Source organism: Peromyscus leucopus, chromosome 13 (genome assembly GCF_004664715.2).
Source record: "Peromyscus leucopus breed LL Stock chromosome 13, UCI_PerLeu_2.1, whole genome shotgun sequence".
NCBI lineage: Eukaryota > Metazoa > Chordata > Mammalia > Rodentia > Cricetidae > Peromyscus > Peromyscus leucopus.
The window spans coordinates 32,326,431-32,345,154 of record NC_051074.1 but is presented as its reverse complement, the minus strand read 5'-3'; the positions used below and the strand labels follow the sequence as shown (position 1 = coordinate 32,345,154).

Sequence of the window (18,724 nt, the reverse complement as noted above, 5' to 3'; positions counted from 1 at the left end):
TGCAGGCTCAGGGTGCTCATTGTGAATAGAACGTCATATGTACCCACTACAAGTGAAAGAAGTGAATGCCATTTCCATTTATTTTATTTTATTTTGTTATTTTGCAATTGAGAGTAGTCCAAAGGGTCCCCCAGTAGTGCTGCTAAGTGTAAGTTGAAAATTAGTCAAAACATTGGTTTCTCTTCTTAAAATGCATTCTGTTAAAGCAATCAGATGAACTTTCACAAATAAGATTTGAGCTTAGCCTAGAAATACATATTGTAGTCCCTTGTCAAGGCCTTACCAGTAGCTTTTTAGGACATGAGTAACAGCTGATGTTAAAATCCCATAGCAATTGTTTATTGTCCAACCATTCTTCTCATGTAAACATGAGATGCATTATAATTTAGTATGACTGGAAGATTTGGTTCCAGCTCCAAATGGGAATGTACAGTCTTATGTTCCAAGGTCCCCAAATCGTCCATATGAGTTTCTATCCAGGGCTGAACGGCCTATGGGAGGGGGTTACTGTGCAGATGAAAAGGTCAATTTTGAATTGGAATGCGCCTTTGTTGTATTTACCATGACTATTATTCTAAAGATTTTAGTGATCAGAAAGTTAATTTCTTCAGGTTATTAATATGAAACGTGACAAATTTATTTCCAATATTTTCATCAGTACTTTTCCTGGTACATTTTATCCTAATATCACTGAACTCAAAATGCATTTAATTTACCTTCATCATCTTTTGTGTGCTTAGTAATATAGCCTTGACAGTTTGCTTTGGAAAATGCTGCTCCTTTTTAGTCTAGCTATGGTAGAAATCTAACCATCACATGCAAAGGAGAGCAGGCCAAACATGAAAAACAGGCTTTTAATATCTCCATTAAAATTTCAAGGTTATAATATAAACCTTATATGTAAATTATCTTTTAACAAATACACACCAAATGAAAAGTCTTTCAGCTTCCAGCAAGACCTCCATCCAGAAACCAAAAGCCTCACTCACTAATAAAACTATCAGCTGTAAAAGCCAACACACACATACAAACAAAATATTTTTATTAACCCTAATTTTGTTGAGAGAGAATATATATATTTTTTAACATTTTGAGTGGTTTTAGTATTACATGTCTCTCAACATTCTTTAGGGATGTAAATTATTTTAGTAGCCTGATGTTTCAGAAAAGGAGTCAGTTGTCTTTTTCTTTTTTTGTTTTTTGAAACAGGATTTCTATTTGTAACCCTGGATGTCCTGGAATTCCCTTTGTAGACCAGGCTGGCCTCAAACTCACAGAGATCTGCCTGCCTTTACCCCCCAAGTGGTATTATTAAAGGTGTGGCCACCACCGGCTGGCTCAGAAGTTAGTTCTAAAGTAAGAAACACTGGGCTGCAGTCTTCCTGTGCAGCCCAGTGTTTTAGAAGCAAGAAATATCATACATTTAATCTAATTTAGTCATGAATGCAACCTACTCCCTCAAACTACTGAAAGACTTTCTTGTTTATGGGTCTCATGTTATTCTATGTATGAGATTTAAAAATCTGTATCAAGTATACTAAACAAAATCATTTTGGGCAAGTGGGCTCATCATAATGTGCATGACAGTTCAGAATTAGACATCAAATTTATCATTTTAACTGTGAACAAAAATAAAACCCACTTTCCTTGAAACAAGATAAATTTTATCACTGGACCCATCCCTTCCAGTTAACAAAGGTGAGTAGCATGAAGCTCGTTGGAGATTGTGTCCAGTTCCTTTCCAAATCCTGTAACTTCCTTCCTGGCCCTAGCCTGGGTCCAGGAAGCCACACGATGTGGCTTCTAATTTGAATTTCCCACTCTTCTCCTGAATTCACTGGATGCCTTTTGACTGAATCTGGGTGGTCAGACAGCAAGAAGAGAAAGAGGAAGAAAACTCATTCTCAGTATTATACTTCCTTCATCACACTGGTTTGGGGACATTTTGCCCTTCCCACTAGGGAATTGGTACTGTGGTATGTAGTTTCAAGATCAATCCATGACTCAGTGAACAACTTTTACCTTTTCTGTGCATAAGGCATTCTGTCTCAAGAGTCCAGCATCTTTATTGGATTTACTCCCGAGCTACTTTGTAGATAATGGTTTGATGGTAACATTTCCCACATCTCCTGGGGCTTTAATGTACTATAACTATGGCCAGTCCATGCCCCTAACTTCTGAAACTTTCTCTTAAAGACCAGTAATGACCCCAAGTTTCCATATTCAGTGAGCTCAATCCTTCTCCCTCTTCGGAGTTTTATGTCATCAGTACACTCCCATTATCCATCTTTGTTTGATTCCGAGTATCAGTTTCTCCTTCTTCCCATCCCACTTATCTCCTACTCCATCTCTGCTGTCTATGCAAGGTCCTCCTGAAGAGCTCCCTCATTGGGGACATGATTAAGAGTCCTGCCCTCTCAGCTCCAGCCCCATCCTTCATGATATCCTGGGCAAGTTCTTCCCAGTTCAAAGCTTCAACATTCAAACCTGAAGCAGCTGTCCCCAACTTTCTCCTGTGTTCTGGACCTATACTGTTGCCTGTTTCTTGTTATTTTCTCTCTTTCTCTTTCTATCTTTCCTCCTTCTCTCTTTCTCCTTTCCACTCTCCCCTGCCTCACTACACAAGGTTCTCTTCCATATTTCAAAACCTGCTCCAGCAATCTTTACTTTATTCTGCATACTTATTTAAGTTACTGTCACAGTAGTCCAAGGCATATGTGTCAGTGACCTTCAGTACATTCCTCTCCTTTACTTTCTTTTTAGTCTCCAAATCCTGCCAAATTCTACCTCCTTTATTAGTGCTTTACTTTTACCATTACAAAAATGCTACTATTGTTATTATAGATCTGTATAATCACCCTCCCATTTCTTTAGGCTTTGATACTACCCACAGCAATCAATCTGTTCTTTAGTGTGTTTTTGTTATATATTTTTTTTCTTGCTGTATGAACCTGACCTTGCTTCTTTTTCTTAGTAAGACTCCAGGGGTTGCTCATCTGATGGAAGGGCAAAACTCTGATCATGGGGTTGTGACTTTTTTCTCCTGGTGGTGTACTCTTCAAGAGCAAAGACTATGCTTCAGTCACTGGGTAACATCTGGCTAGCAAGTGGTACATACTAAATGGTTAATCCAATCCAGGCTTTCAGTTAGTGGCTGCTGCCTTTCATTACTTCCATGCTAGCTTAACTATGATATGACCCACACTAACAGTAAATCAGTGCGGAAGAAATTTTCTGTTTAAAGAATTTAACCCTTCAGAGAGACTTCATAATGAATGCCATGCAACTAAATTGGGGGTGGCAGCAGTAGGCACCTGTTTGTATTCCTGGACCCAAACTTACTTCTAGGAGAACAGAAAGAATAGCCTGCTAATTGGATCCAGGGTGGAGAAGAGATATCTAATGGCTGAAAAAGTTTCTTTGGCCGTTGTGGTCATTGTTATTGTCTTTAAGCATGAAGTTGGCTCTGTTTATTCTCACGGTTTTCTTGAAGAGGGGGAGTCCACATTTCTCAGATGCTCGTCTGGGAATTGTGTCCACACCCATGGACAAAAGCAGAGGTTTTGATACTAACAATAAGAATCAACAGGAGATTTGGTTATGAGAAGAAATTACCACTTATTTGCTCTTTGGAGGTTTTAATATTTATCATTAGCAGATGCTACAAAGTCAAGCATGCATGGGTTTTCTATTTTGATTGAAATATATTTTTGGTTCAGGATGATCTTTTTGTATCAGCTCGAGGCCAGCATTTATGAGATGTGTTTCTCAAGATACTAGAAGAAAACAGTTTTATCAATGGTCAAGGAAATCTGGGAAGTGGTTCATAACATATTCTCTTCTAAAATTGTTTGAGTAGATGTACACTAATTAAAGTCTCTCTCTGTCTCTGTCTCTCTGTCTCTCTCTGTCTCTCTGTCTCTCTCTCTCTCTGTATTTGTGTGTGTAATACCTGCAAATACCTTTGTAAACTGGGTTTCTGCAGAACACCTTGCTGGTATGAAATTAATGGGCCTTAATTCAAACTAGGAAGCCTTTGGGCTTTTCATATGATTTTCTGTGGCTCCTTAAAGTTTCCTTCCCTTAAACATGATTCATATTTTTCCTCAGTCTTAAGTCTTATTTTCCTTTTCTTCCTGGAAAACTCCACTATTTCTAGTTTGGAACCCCTGCATAAAATATGAACTGTCCAAGGTAACCCAGCACTGCCCGCATAAAGATAGGACGTAACGACCATGTGCATCTAGGTATTACGCTAGCCACAGACACAGAGAAATCCACTTCTGTTTTTAAATATTGTTTCTGTAACACCTTGGTTCCTAAGTGTTTTATGCCAGGATCAAAGTAAGACCCGGATTCTTGACTTCATTATTTTCTTCTCATTTTATGTAGACTTCACTCCTGTAAAGAGGTTGGGTTCCATTAACTGAACAGGCTTTGGTATCAAGGCAACTTGAAATCTTAGTACTTAGCCAGTATTTCCTTCTTCCACTCATCTGAAGTGCTCCCAGAGCCTATTTTCTTTTGAGTCATCATAATACTCAATCTGCTGTTTCTTCATTTTCTTTTGTTAATAGAGAATAAACCAGCAGCTTAGTTTTAATTAGTGGGCTCAACTTCCAGCTACATACTACCCCTTTGTGCATATTTAAACAGAAACTTTACTATAGAAGTCTTGTTCAGGAAGCCTGAATTCTATATATAGACTCCTTTATTGCCCCGTTCCTCAGTGGGAATGGTGCTTCCTTTATCCCAGGAGCACTTAATTTGATTTGTTTTTAACGGTTATAGAAGTAGATGTTTAGGTAGCTTGGAGGATCAGATACAGGCTTCCCAAGCTCTTGTTTCCCATACTTTTGCTAGTGTTATTTTCAGGATCACATCATTAGGTCAGCAGTCCTATATAAAGATGGAGAAGCTGAGGTATGTCAAAATAAAGGGTATGTTTCTTTGTTATCAGTGGAAATATCAAGTGCAGGGTTTAAAAGAATCTGGAGACTAGGATCAGAGTGAGCAAGGGTCGAATTGTCACTATCTGTGTGTACATGGGCAAATTAACCATGTAGGGCTTGTGGATGAGGCTGTAAATGAGTTAACAACACCGGTGTCACAGGATGCTTAAACATGGTCCTGTATGTACATTTTTTTGCTCAACTGTGTCTGGATATTTACATAACTGGCCACATTGTAGATATGAAATGAGCCGATGCTTTTGTGTGGGAAACAGCTAAGCTTATACTACTGAACAGGGAGGATAATTAATAACAGATAAAGCATGAAAAGGGATACACGGTTCATTTTTATTTAATTCCCTTTAAAAAGCAGGAAGTCATTTAAAACTGAGGAAAAGAATGCCTGCTGCCTTTGACAAGAGGCTGTGAATTGTCGGCGTAGAGTAATGTGAGAGAGAACTCAAGATTTGTATTGAGCCGGATGTATTGAAACTAGATTCTTTCTGTTTTGTTGCTTAGCAACCACGGCATTTATCCTTGCTGCTGCATGGAGTCACTGGGCAATTTAATGCAGGGTGGATGGAGAAGGAAGCTCAATACAGCAACCGTGGTGAAACAGATGAGCTTCTGCAAAAGCCGTGCAAATGTCTGAGTCCACTTCAGCGCTAGCTCAGTCTGGTTTCAGCAACTCTAGCAGTGTCCCCCAATGTTCTGTCTACTGACTATGTATACCAGAATAGCCTGGACAGAGGTTGAAGCACAGTTGCTAGGGCAGAGTCCTTCCAGAGGACACTAGGGTAAAGCTTCAGATTGGCAGTTAGCATTGTCAATCAAAGTTCAGGGGCTTGGGCTCAGTAGCCTAGGGTCAGATACTGAATGTATTACTGTCTGCATGATACGACCTGCTCAAGTTTCTTAATCCTTCTATGATGTGGTTTCCACGTCTTTAAAAGATGCTGCTTTGCTGTAACATTTGTTTGTAATTATTACAAGTGAATGATTTAGATGTGTATCTGGCACAAAGCAACTCGGCAATAATGATTGGCTGCTCTTACTATTTGAGGTCAAGTCTTTTTGCCAGCATAATTCTCTGGGGGCATTTCTCCATCTTAAAGCAGCTCTCTGTTAAAACTCCTTTTCTTCTGATCAGCCACCCCCAGGCAGGCCGGGCTGTTGATGCTCCATTGCTAATGGAGGACACTTGTAGGCAGGATTTTCCTGCTTCTCAGACTGTGAAGTACAGGCTTCTCCATCCTTCAAACCAAATTCAGAGCCTTTTTGCAGAGGATGATGTAGACAAATTAGGAGAAAATAAAAAACGATTTCTCCCACGTTTCCCTCCTTTGGAAGAATTCTTCTCTTTGGAGAAGAGGGAAGCTGGCAGTAGATGAGAGAGAAACATCTGCGGGTTGTTTAGACGGTAATAATAAAAGTGGAACAAAAGCAAAGGTAAGAAATTTCTTCACGGGAAAAGTAACAAGAGAAAGGCAAATTTTGTGGTCAGCCTGTGGCCAACGGAAGGTGGCCTTAGAGAATTTGCAGAGTGAATGACATCGGAAGCTGCAGTACGGTGGCTCTGGAATCACATGGAACTTCTGACCAGAGGAGCCCCACACCCCTTGGAGTTCTCCTGTGCTGAACAGATCTGGTTGCTAGGCAACAACATTAACCTTGTGGACTTGATGGTATTAGAAGGTTGGTGGTGGAGGTCACCATGATAAAATGATTTCATCTCATTTTTTTTATCCTTTGCTGGAACCCACCAAGGTTTCCTGGTGGCTTTACCCAGCAGGACTGCATAGAGGATGATTGGACCATGGGCCTGGGTACCAGGTGTTTGAAAGGGTCTACACTTGGCTGTACCTAGCAGGGGGAGGTCTTTTGCCTCGCCCCTTGGCATTGTTATATAAAGCTCTTTGGAATAAAGTTCTGGACTGGTGGATAAGGATCCAGGCCCACCCAATGCTATCCTGTGTTTCTATCTATTTCTCTCCTCTCTATATTCTATCTATGTCTCTTATCTCTTACCCCTCAAGAGTCCCTGGGATAAATAAATGTGGGAGCTGGTCTCCCACAGCCCCTCAGATATTACATATAAATTTTGCTTTTATTTGTATTTCCATGGCCACTAGTACATACCTCTTGGCTACTGCATTTGCCTACCTGTATCTTTTGCATCTATAATTAACAAGAAGAAAAGTAAATGTACTTTAACGATTCTACTCTCCTTTACAACAAATACAAAAGGCATCAGGAACTAAATCTAGCAATCAAATTCAGGGTCTTTATAAAAAGCCTGCGGTTTTTACTCATTGACATATAAGAGGACCTAGTTAAATGGTCCAACTTGGCAATTAAGCATCATAAAAGTTTCATCTGAATCTTATCCAGGATCCACCACGTTCTTAGACTAACGAGGACATTTAAACCCTTCCTCTACCAGTTAACCTGTGCTGGGTTGCACTTTAACTTTCTACTGTGTGTGTAAGGAGGGGCTGGTTTCATCCTGTAAAGGTCTGCTACCTAGCTGCTGTGTGCTGGCCCAATCCCAAAGCAGCCTGATGTCTGGTTAGAAGATGAAGTTGTTTCACCAACTGAATTCAAGTATATGCTGTCAACAGATTTTTAAATCAGTCCTTCAAATTTTCCAGAGTAATTTATCATCATCTCTTTTCACAGCACCCAGCAGAACTAACTATATTTCTAAAAACAGATACTCCACAATCCAACAATCTCATGTAATATAGCCTTCTTCGTTTTATATCACAGTATGAATAAGTCAAACAAACCCAGATCTCTCTATTAAAAACACTCGAATACTTCTCAGTGTGAAAGCAGAAGGAAAAAAGAACAAAGGAAGGAGAGACCTAAAACAGAGCAGTTACCATATCATCGAAAATGGCTACAGAAAGATGGAAGGCCACCCAGAGGTGCCGAAGGTTGAAATGGACGTCGGGACTGAGACATTCTGTAAGATTCTCAATTGCAGATGAACAAACGGAGGGTCATAGTAGAAAGTTGGGATAGAGGAGTGTGTTGGGATTGCCGGGCATGGTGGGTGGGGGTGGGAGCTTTAGAGAGCATGAACGAAAACACCACATTTACCTCTTTTACCAGCAAACTCTCTGCTTTGTGCTCTGCCTCTTCCGGTACCGTTGAATACAGCGTTCGGATATCCCAAGGAACCGTGGCTGTCTGGGAAGAACAAGGAAAAGAAATTCAGGCCTCCATCTTGAAAAAGTGGAGTGGACGCTGATCCCGAAAACAAGGGCAGATTGTCCTAGAGGTGGGTGGAGAAGCTTCCCCAGCCTTTATAATTTTAATCTCTATAAAAGAAGAGCCAAACAACCCTAAAGACACGACCACTTCAATGGTTATTCCTTCATTTGTGCGTTCAAAGTTTTAAGAACAGTTTTATTACCGGGAGGAAAAAAAAAATGTGAACATCTGTGTTTGTAACTTGTTTCTATTTGAATCTTTTGTTACTGTTATTGCTGTTTGTGTTAAAATAAATTTGAAATGAATTTTAAGAACTTAACAAAATCCCATTGTAAATAGTAACATGCAAACTTATCCCCTTTTAGGAAGTGTGTGTGTGTGTGTGTGTGTGTGTGTGTGTGTGTGTGTGTGTACAAACAGCTGGATGAGGGGAAGAAAGCACAATGACCTTGGACTTTGAAGAAAACAAGGTCATGTTTTAAATGTTTTTTTTTCTGCCGAAGTAAGTGAAAGAGCTTTCACAAATTTAAACAAATAGCTATTTAAACAAATAGGATTCTATTAAATGCTTACACATAAACTAATAGGTAAACTACCTCTTGAAACATCTAGGCCAGAATTTCAAAGGTTGCTTTTGTTTGGTGTGTCTCCAGGTGCTGGCTTATAATTTTCTGAGACCAGTGCATCACAGCCAGCAGCTTCCTCCGGTCGGTGCACTTTCATGGTTATGTGGTGAAAATGACTGACAGTACCACCCAGGGTACCAATCACTGAGGAGATTTTATGGCACACATTCCCCAAACACAGATGATTCCTCAGAGTTTCTGAGATACAAACTACAGTTTATATAAACTGGTCCTGATGAAAGGCATGCTCCTGGATTAGTGGATGAAACAAATGAAAATCTCAAAGCCCACCATCAGTTTAGGCAAAGCGGGTACAAGAGGGATCTTGGAGTTTTGTCTTCCAAGCTCATGGGGTTGTGGCCAGCTCTGTCAGCATTAACATCATTGTGCCCATCATTGCTTGCCCATCATTGCTTTTAGCCTGATTTCAGACTTGGGATTTTCTTCAAATCCTCCCTTCACCCCTGATACAAGTCCAATGTAGGAAAACAATTCGTTTTCTGTTGCGGCCATAGCCTCAGTGTTCAGTAGGGTGCTTAACTGGTTATCTGTTGAATTTTTCCTGAGTGTATGTTTGTAGTGTGTGTTCAGGGTACAACAGTGTCTCTGCTGTGTGTGGGTGTGGTAAGTGACTCAGTAAGTGTGTGTGTGTGATTAGTGTCATGCATGAGTGTGTCTATACAGTAAGTGTGGGTGTGCGGTTGTGGTTATGCATAAGGGTATGCTACTAGAGTGTGTGTATATATATGCTGTTTGTGTGTTTTGCATGGGTATGGTCTGTGCATGCCTGTATTGTGTTTATCTGTGTATTTCTGTGCATGTGTGAACACATGTGACACATGGGTATGTCTGTGGGAGTACGCACATGCACATGTACATGGGAGGCATGGGTTTTGACATTGTGAAAGAGGAAGAATGTCACATGAGTCTAAGATCAGAGGATAAAAATAACGAAAAATTCAGTGTTCCAGATACTCCAGTAAATGTAATGTTCAACTTAAAATACAGCTATAGGGAGAGTTAGTTCACCAGGCTCCAGGACTTCATGGCATCTATAGAAGAGGACACAAGAGCTGGGACTGCCAACTTAAACCAAGTGTAGACAAGGAGAGCAAGTGTAGGTCTTGAAGATGAAGCAGAGGTCTACAGACAGACCAGGAAGTGGTTGTTTCTGTGTAGAGTGCAATGAAGCCAGGTTAGATTTTTTTTTCCATTTATAATTCCTTGTACAAGTCCTTACTTCAAGTTGCTTCTTTATTGTTAGTCTCTCTGTGAATACTAACAACTTAGTCTAAACTGAGCCTTGGGGATTATTGTTTAGATTTCGGTGACCCAGGAATGACTTTGGAAAGACAGCTCACAGATACACTGAGTTACTTGCTTCGTTTTCAGAAACACTACAAATTAAGACTCACTCATTGTTACATTAGTGATCTAGCATAATGAAGATAGAAAAATAGTTAATAGCCATGTGCAACACATGAAGCTGGCCATCATTCAGTGAGTTGAAGGATTCCTGATGACCTGTGGTCATGACATGATGTTGATCCTTAAAAATAAGATCACTGTGGCCAACTCACACTCATGAAATCATATGATAAATCTAGGACATTATTTTGCAAGTTCTGTGCATGCAGAATACTGTGTACAACCCAAGCATGACACAAGAGAAGGAATGTGATACGAATGTGTGTGCATGCCAAGACATGCTAACGATCTCAGTATAACGCTGAAACGTTTGTTTAAAAAAACCAAAAGGCCTCCATGAGGCTAGAACTTCCAAAAGTTTGGGATCCTTCCACTTGTTTTATATTTGTTTAAAGTGCTTGTATTGGAACCCAAGTAACTTGGTCAAAATAGAAGTATGAAGAATCCTATTTGTTAAGGGTATTAATACATTTAAAAAGAATTTCCTTTCTGAGAAGTCGGTGTTTTCAGACCACTACAAATTGTCTTGGCCACAACAGACTTCCTGTTCTCGTTAATACAGCTCTGTTCCACAATTGGTATAGCTCAGTAGCATGGAACAGATCTGAGACCGCACTGGCGCTCGGCCGAGCTCATCTGGTGGCAAGAGTTTTACAAGGGGCGCATTGTCAGGCATTTGGAAAGGAAAACTCTTTTGAACTGATGACCCCAAGCCTGTGTTTGCAGTTTCAGGCCCACTGTATTCAGTGTCTTTGACTGCAGCCCGGTGACTTCCTCGTTCCCTCAACGCTGCACTGGGTAGTCTTTGTGGTTTTGTTGCAGCAGCCATGCTGCTGGCTAAAATGACGCTAGGTTAGACTTCAACCAAAGTGCACAGGGGCCATTTCTCAGCTGGCTAAAGGCCACCGTTAAAGTCTGCGATGGATTGCTTTTACTCTCCCAGGTGCTGAGGAAGCTCCCTATGTCAGTTCTTATGATAGGTCACAGTTGCTACATGCAAGGACAGGGAAGATGGTGGTTAAGGAAATCCATCAGTCCTAAGATGTAATCACCCCCACAATGAACAAGTAGCTCACAATTAAAATACATCCTGGCTTAATCGTGTATTGAAAAAGAAATGCCACTTAATTTAGCAGGTTAAGACACCGATGTTGATTTCTGCTAGAGAAGATGCATTACCGTACTTGTTTTAAAAGCGTTTTTTAAACCACATTTCAGAAAGTAGCAGCAATGTGTTTTTTTTTTCTTATTTATTGTTAACTATGTGAAAATGGCTCTTTAATAACTTCACTGTGCTTTACAGGGAAACTCTTCTAGTTTTGAAGAAAACTACAGACTATAGGTTGCATAAACGGTGAGCAACCATCCATAAGTCGGTAGTCATCATGATCCAGCAAGGTCCAGTGTGGTAGTTTAGTTGTTATACTATTTAAGTACGTCAGTAAGGTTTATGGTCTTGAACTCTCAGACCAACAAAGTACCGAGACAGTTATTTCACTTTTTCTGTGGTTCAACTTCTAGACCAGTGGTTCTCAACTTTCCCAGTGCTGCGACCCTTCTATACAGTTCCTCACGTTGTGGTAACTCTCAACCATAAAATTATTTTGTTGCTACTTCCTAACTGTACTTTTGGTACTGCTAGGAACTGTCATATAAATATCTGATATGCATGATATCTGATATGTGACAGGAAAAGGGGCTGTGACCCACAGATTGAGAACCACTGTTCTAGACTCAAGCGCATCTTCCATCCCCTAAGGAGGCAAGAATGAATCCCTCTTTTTCTTTAACAATGATTATTACTTCAGCTCTTGCAGACTTAATGGAGTACACGTGATAACTTGATACATGTATAGCATATAATGATCTAATCTGGGTAGTTAATATTTCTGCCTTTTTGCATGTGAAAAACTTTTTTGAGAAGCACACAATTGTGCATGCTACACAAGGAAAGATATGAGAAGCAGTAGAAACAAGTGCTCCGTCAGCGTAAAGGTGCATACGACACCAGCATGTCCCCTTGATAAGTTGGACTCAGGCCTGTAGGCTAAGCCCACCATGCAGGGAAGCTGAGGAAGAAGCCTGTTTGCCGTGATCCCCACAGAAGAGCATTGTGCTGATGTGGTGGCTGCCCACCCTGGCTGACTCTATGTGGCCTTTTCCACAGGACAGCCCACATTCCTTCTTCCATGATGGTGCCAGTCCTACAGAGGGTCTTTACTCTGCCTTTCACCCTTCAAGAAACCTGAAACTTATTCTCTGTAATTTTCAGGTTTTAGATAGATACCAGCTCCTTAAAACAAAAACAAACAAACAAAGCAAACCATGGCTCCTCACCCCAAGCCCATCTTTCTCTTAAACTCTATAGTTACTGTCTATGCCATACAGGAAGTCAAGACGTGGAATATTTTAGATCCCAAAGGTGTGCTGTTGATTGATCCAGCGAGTCATTTTAGACAAGTGTTTTACTGTATATAAGCAGGTATGGTGGTCAAGGAGGACTGTCAACTTTACAGGATTTACAACTCTCTGTGCAGATCTGTGAGGGTTTATCTAGATAAAGTTAGCCCCTGGGCCCACCTGACCTGTGAAGGATTATCTAGATGGGTTTAATTGAGGAAGGAACACCACCTTAAATATGGGTGACAACTGCTTAGCAGTGGTGACTCACATTTTTAATCCCAGCACTTGGGAGGCAAGAGACAGGTGGATCTCTGAGTTCGAAGCCGGCCTGATCTACTGAGTGAGTTCCAGGACAGCCAGGGTTTTGCAGAGAAACCCTGTCTTGAAAAACCAAACACACACACACACACACACACACACACACACACACACACACACACACGCATGGGTAATACCTTCTGATGGGCTAAGGGTTCTGGACTGAATAGGATGGAGAAAGAAGCTGAGCATTAGCATTCGTCTCTGTCTGCTTCCTGTCTGTGGATACAGTGCGACCTGCTGCCTCAGGCTCACACTGCCAGGACCCTCACACTGTGAGCCAGAATAGACATTTCCTTCTGGAAGTTGTTTAGTCAAGTGTTTTGTTACAGCAACGATCAGTAACTAATACAGCAGGTTTCATAAAATCTACTTTGGGGATAAAATATAAAAATTAATGCAGTCAGGGACTGCAGAGATGGCTCAGTGATTAAGCCACGTAAGCACTGGCTGCTCTTCCAGAGGACCCAGGTTCTATTCCAAGCATCCACATGGCAGGCCACAGTGGTCTGCACTGCATGTAGTTGATGCACAGGCATACATGCCAACAAAACACCAATATACACAAAATAAAAATAAACAATAAAATAAAATGCAGCTAGTTTTCTCATGCCCTATATAGTTCCTTTGGTATTTTTGATTTATTACTCTTAAAGAACTTGAATATAGATGTATTTGAATGTTTCTTTAGTATTCTCTCTTTGACTATCTACACCTCTTCTGACCTTATAACCTAGAACAACTTCTTTAAATAAAAGAATGAGAGCACTATTGAGAGATATAATTAATAATATGCCACAGGGCACATCATTTAAAGTGTAAATTTCTGTAGATTTTGAGCATACTCAAAGTTGTGAAATCACCATCACTATCTACATTTAGCATGCTTCATCATATCTCAAGAAACCCTTTATCTCCTAGCAATCTGCAGATAGTCCCTTCTCCTGAGTACCTGGCAACCGACCACTAATCTGCTTTCTATGCCTACACATTCCATTGAAATGTAATCATTTACACATGGTTGACATAGAGCCCTGTCCTCTGGGCAAAAGATTCCTATCTACATCAGATCAGCCACGCCTATCTGAGTGAATTAATAATGATTGGGCCTTCTTTCATATGATGATGATGATGTGGAAAGGGTCACTGGACCCTTACCCAAGTGTCCAGCCACTCCTTCCAGCTATTTGTGTGGAATCCAGTCCTAACTGCATATGGTCTGAAGGTTTTGCAGACATGCTAGAGTATATAGTGGGGGGAGTTATGAGAGGGGGATCCATCTATGTGGCCATGGAGAAGCCATCATCCATGCTAAGTGGAGACTTCCCAGTGTAATTGCTTTGGAATCTGTCATGCTCTCACTAAAAACTTTTCACTCGTGGTCCATAACTGAGTATAATAAGCTCATTGGCCCCAAAGAAAAACATACATGGAGTAGTACTTTGGTTTATCCTTGGGCCTTATGAGGAGGGGTGATGTTACTTCATCTCCCCAGGGAAAATAATAGTGGTCCTTTGTGACTGCCTTAGCATGATGTGTTGAAGGGTCATTCAAATTGTAGCATGTATCCATATGTCTTTCTCCATTATTGTTGAATATGCCAAATTACTTTTAGTTACTAGTTGGTAGACAATTTGCTTGTTTCCTTTTGGGGGTTATGCTTCTGTAAACATTTATGTATAAAGCTTCATGTGGACATACATTCTGTGTACAATGAAACACAGACAAGGGCCTCTACATATTCTCTTTAAAATAAAGAGCTAGAATTGCTTTGCTACCCCAATTTTGTTATTTTCATTTATTATTATTTTTAATTAATATGTATTAATTATTCAAAGAGGCTTTATTAAAATGATTTCATTTATGTATATGATATACTTTGATCATATTTATCCTCTTTTCACCCTTTCTTATTCTCTCATTTCCCCTCCAAATACCTGATAGTTCCCTTTTTATTTCACATCTTTCTTCTCTAGATTTCATGAGAGAAAACATACAATACTTGTCTTTGTGAGACTTATGGCGATGTCCAGGTCTGTTCATTTTCCTGGACATTACATAATCTCATTGTTTGTGGTTAAATAATACTGCATTGACTTTCTAATGGTATCCTTCACAGTGAGATTTGAGAACTTAATATTTACTCCCAATTGGATGCCTCACTTTTTTTAGGAAGCATCTGGCACATAGTGCATTGTTTTGAAGGAAACAAAAAGTGAAAACCAAAGTGCTTATGTTTGAGTTTTGTCTTCAGCGGCTTACATCCTTGGTCAAGGGCCTCTTCATGAGAGGGATGTTATAACGTAATTGAACACAGGCTATTACTTAGCTTCCAAATCACAATAGCAGTGTCCTTACACAAACATTATGAGCCATTTAATGCTTTCTTTTCAGACTCAAAAGCCACAGATTGAAAAGAGTTGAGATTCCTATAAAATATTAAGCTATGTTTCAGATAAAAAGAAATCTCCTGACCTTTCTGCTTTGTAACTTTAACCGTAGCAAGGTCTTTGAACTTCCTCTCAGAGAATGGCCCATGTGGTAAAGCGTGGAAGTCCCCAAGTTACCAGTTGCTTTCAATAGCTAAAAATATACTGTGAAAAATGTAAGCCCTTGATACATCATCAAATCTGTCATTCAGTTTTGACAGTCAGCCAAAGACAACTGCAAGATCAACCTGAGTGCCCTTGAACACTGATTCTGAACCATTAATAAGAAGTGGACTTTGGGGAGATGATGTAACTTCTTTGGAAGGCTACTTCTCCCATTGAACCGAGAGCAACAGAGAACTATGATTTTGGAAGTGGCCCTTTTAACAGCAGAAAGTCCAATGATTCAAGCGTAAGCATTTTCTCCTGTTTGTATTGGTATTCTTGACATTTATGCTTAGGTCACTAAAAGTGGTTCTCAAAGTTGAACTTCAGCATAGCTTTGTGTAAGTGGGCACCGTGGGAACACAAAAGAGACTGCCCAGTGTTCCTGTTCCTAGACATCTCCACTGTATGGCTTAAGTGATTCTATCTCAGGCTTTTGGCACCTTTCACCCAGCAAGAAAGTCATTTATGGCTCTGCCACCTTCTGTTATGTGATTTTTGCCTAAGTTTCTATTCAGACTGAGTCATCAAACATGATTCATTGTGTCCTCTAAATGATTCTTCCGCTTCCCCTTCCCCCAATACACCCCTTAACTCCTTTACTGAGTCACACATTAATGATCAAGTATATTTTTAGTCTGTTTCTATTACTGCCAACTTCAAAATATAAAGATAAAATCACCAGTGGCGAATTTAACAATGAAATTGTCCATGTCTTTGAATTCATGGATTAATACATGCAGGTACACTGGTTTTTCATACTAAAAGATTATGATGGAAGAAGTGTAGAAGTTTATGTTGTCTGGTCTTTTAATCTACATAGCAGGTGAGTAATTTCTACCTGGTGTGCCAAGAGACAAGGAAAATGCTTCTGGGAGAACATTTTAAGTCACTATTTGACAGCCTCTTCTGAATACTCATGGGCTGTACAGTATGTTGGGTATTTGATATATGGATATGAAATAATTTTTCTCTTACCTAGTAATAGAAATCAATCAAATTAGTACATGTAAGTGTCTGAAGGAGGAGGCTACTTTTGCTGATGTCAGCTGTGTGCTGGGTACTGTACTACACAGAGTGAGCCTCTAGAGGAAGGATCAAGTTTCTCAGTGGTTTTTTTTTAAAGACAATATGTTGATTTATGTTAATAAGAGGAGAACTTCTTATTAACCTTCATTTTCTCATCATCAAGCAGAGGCAATCACTCTATTCCTTTTTTAAACTCAAGACTTTTACATCAGGATGGCCTTTGATTGCTAAGGTTTTCAAAGAATCCAAGTTATTTCCTAAAATAACAACCCAAGGAATTCTGAAAGAAAATTCATGAAATTTATTTTTATCATTTATGTTTTCTTTTTCTATTCTCTGAAGCATTTAATTGCAGCATGGTATCATATTCAAACCCAGAGTTCAGCAATATAGCTAGTCTTGTCTCAGTTGGCTAAGGCTGGAATTTCTAGTAAATCACCATGCCTACTTGAACTTTACTTGGTTTGTTGGAATCTGAACTCAGGTCCCCCTGGTTATGTGGCAAGCACCTTAACCACTGAGCTATCTTTCCAGTCCCTAAATTGATTGTTGCACTTGCTCTGTGTCAAGTGTTACCTTCGTAGCTGTGCATCTTACAATGATAAGGGAGGAAAATGTCCTACAATTGTAATTTGGTGAGAAACCAGTGCCAGGAAGGTGAACAAAAAGCAAGTTTAGAGGGGGGGGGGTTGTCCAGCTCAGTAGTAAAGTACTTGCTTTGGATGCATGGAGGCCTGGGTTTGCTTCCCAGAACCATGAAGGAAAAAGCCAACAAGCAAGGAAGGAAGCAGGCAAATATGCAAAACTGGAGCTATTTCCAAGTTGTAATCAGTGCACTAAAGTGAAGCAGCAGGGGGCTGTGATAGAGTAACTCCGGTGCAGAAGGAGAGTAGGCTGGACCTCAAAGATTCTTCTTTAAAGAGGTCACACTTACAACTACATCACAGGAGCCATCTCTGTCAGGAGCACAGGTCCTACAGAGGCAAAGCGCTTGCCAAGTGTGAGAACAGAATAAAGGTCAGGTGCTCTGTGTGGTGAACCAGGGTTAACACTAGGAAATGAGAGCTTGGAGATGACCAAGGGGCAGGGAGAACAGTGAAGACTGGGCTTGGATGGAGGAAGGTTCTAAGTAAAGGCATGATCCTGTCTGATAAGTGACTCTGAAAGCTTCTAGCCAATACAGAATGTGAATGAACCAAAGTATGTCTATGGAGAAAGCATAGATCCCCCAAAAAGGGCATTCTGGGGTCCTAGGCAGAAAATGATGATGGCATCTCATGCCATCAGAGTGATGAGGCAAAAAGTTCATGCTTGCAATGGAAGGATGCTGTGTGGTGAAACAGACTTTCTTTTGGGGGTATCAAATGCCAGACACAGTTGCTGCTTCTTGGTATTCAACCCCAAGCAATTTCATCAGCCTTACTTTATCCATATTAGGGCACGAGCTGGTGAAGCACAAGACTCGCTTTCCTTGCCAGTCTCACTCCTCTAGGAAGTGTTCTTCTATATTCAGCACCCAGTGGGTGCTGAATAAATATTGATTAAACAAAGCAAGTAATGAATCATGTCGGCAGGAAGCGTGGGTACTTGGAACCATAGAAACAGAGAAGTGAGCTGGGTCCTCTAATCCGAAGAGCAGAATCCTGATGACTGATGTTTAGAAGGACAGGTGGGAGTTTTAATATCCTCCATACTCCATCCACCCTTTGAGATTAGTCTGGTCATTTTATTGTCACTTCTGCTTGGACGAGTGAAAACTGTCCAGGCACACTACAGAGAATCCCAAGGCTCCAGTAGAGTCAAGGAAATGATACGCTTTCCAGGAGCGTGGTACGTTTTTGGTGGTGAGCAACACTCCTAAGTGACATAGGCTGTGAATGGGGCAGATGACGGCAGGGGATTTAGAGAAGTTTATATACTCTGTATAGAGGACGAAAGAGCTGTCCAGAGCAAATACAGTTATATTTTATCAGGGTAGTGTGTGTGTGTGTGTGTGTGTGTGTGTGTGTGTGTGTGCAGAGTCAGAAGATACATTTTTTTTTCAGGGCTTGTGCTGGTTAGTTTTAGCTGCCAATGTGACACAACCTAGAATCCTGGGGGAAGATTTTTAATGGGAATGATTTCCATCAAGGTGGCCTGTGGGATGTCTACAGGG

General features: G+C 40.4%; 1 protein-coding gene across 14 annotated transcripts in view; it reads right to left on the bottom strand.

The window, feature by feature from the left end:
- Dock10 (dedicator of cytokinesis 10) overlaps nucleotides 1–18,724 on the bottom strand; it is a 248,888-nt gene that overhangs the window by 124,264 nt on the left and 105,900 nt on the right. For all 14 annotated transcript variants that reach the window (XM_037210228.1, XM_037210229.1, XM_028884109.2 and 11 more), the window contains exon 3: nucleotides 8,058–8,147. In XM_037210228.1, the coding sequence (XP_037066123.1) occupies nucleotides 8,058–8,147 (90 nt within the window). The remainder of the gene's footprint in view (nucleotides 1–8,057; nucleotides 8,148–18,724) is intronic.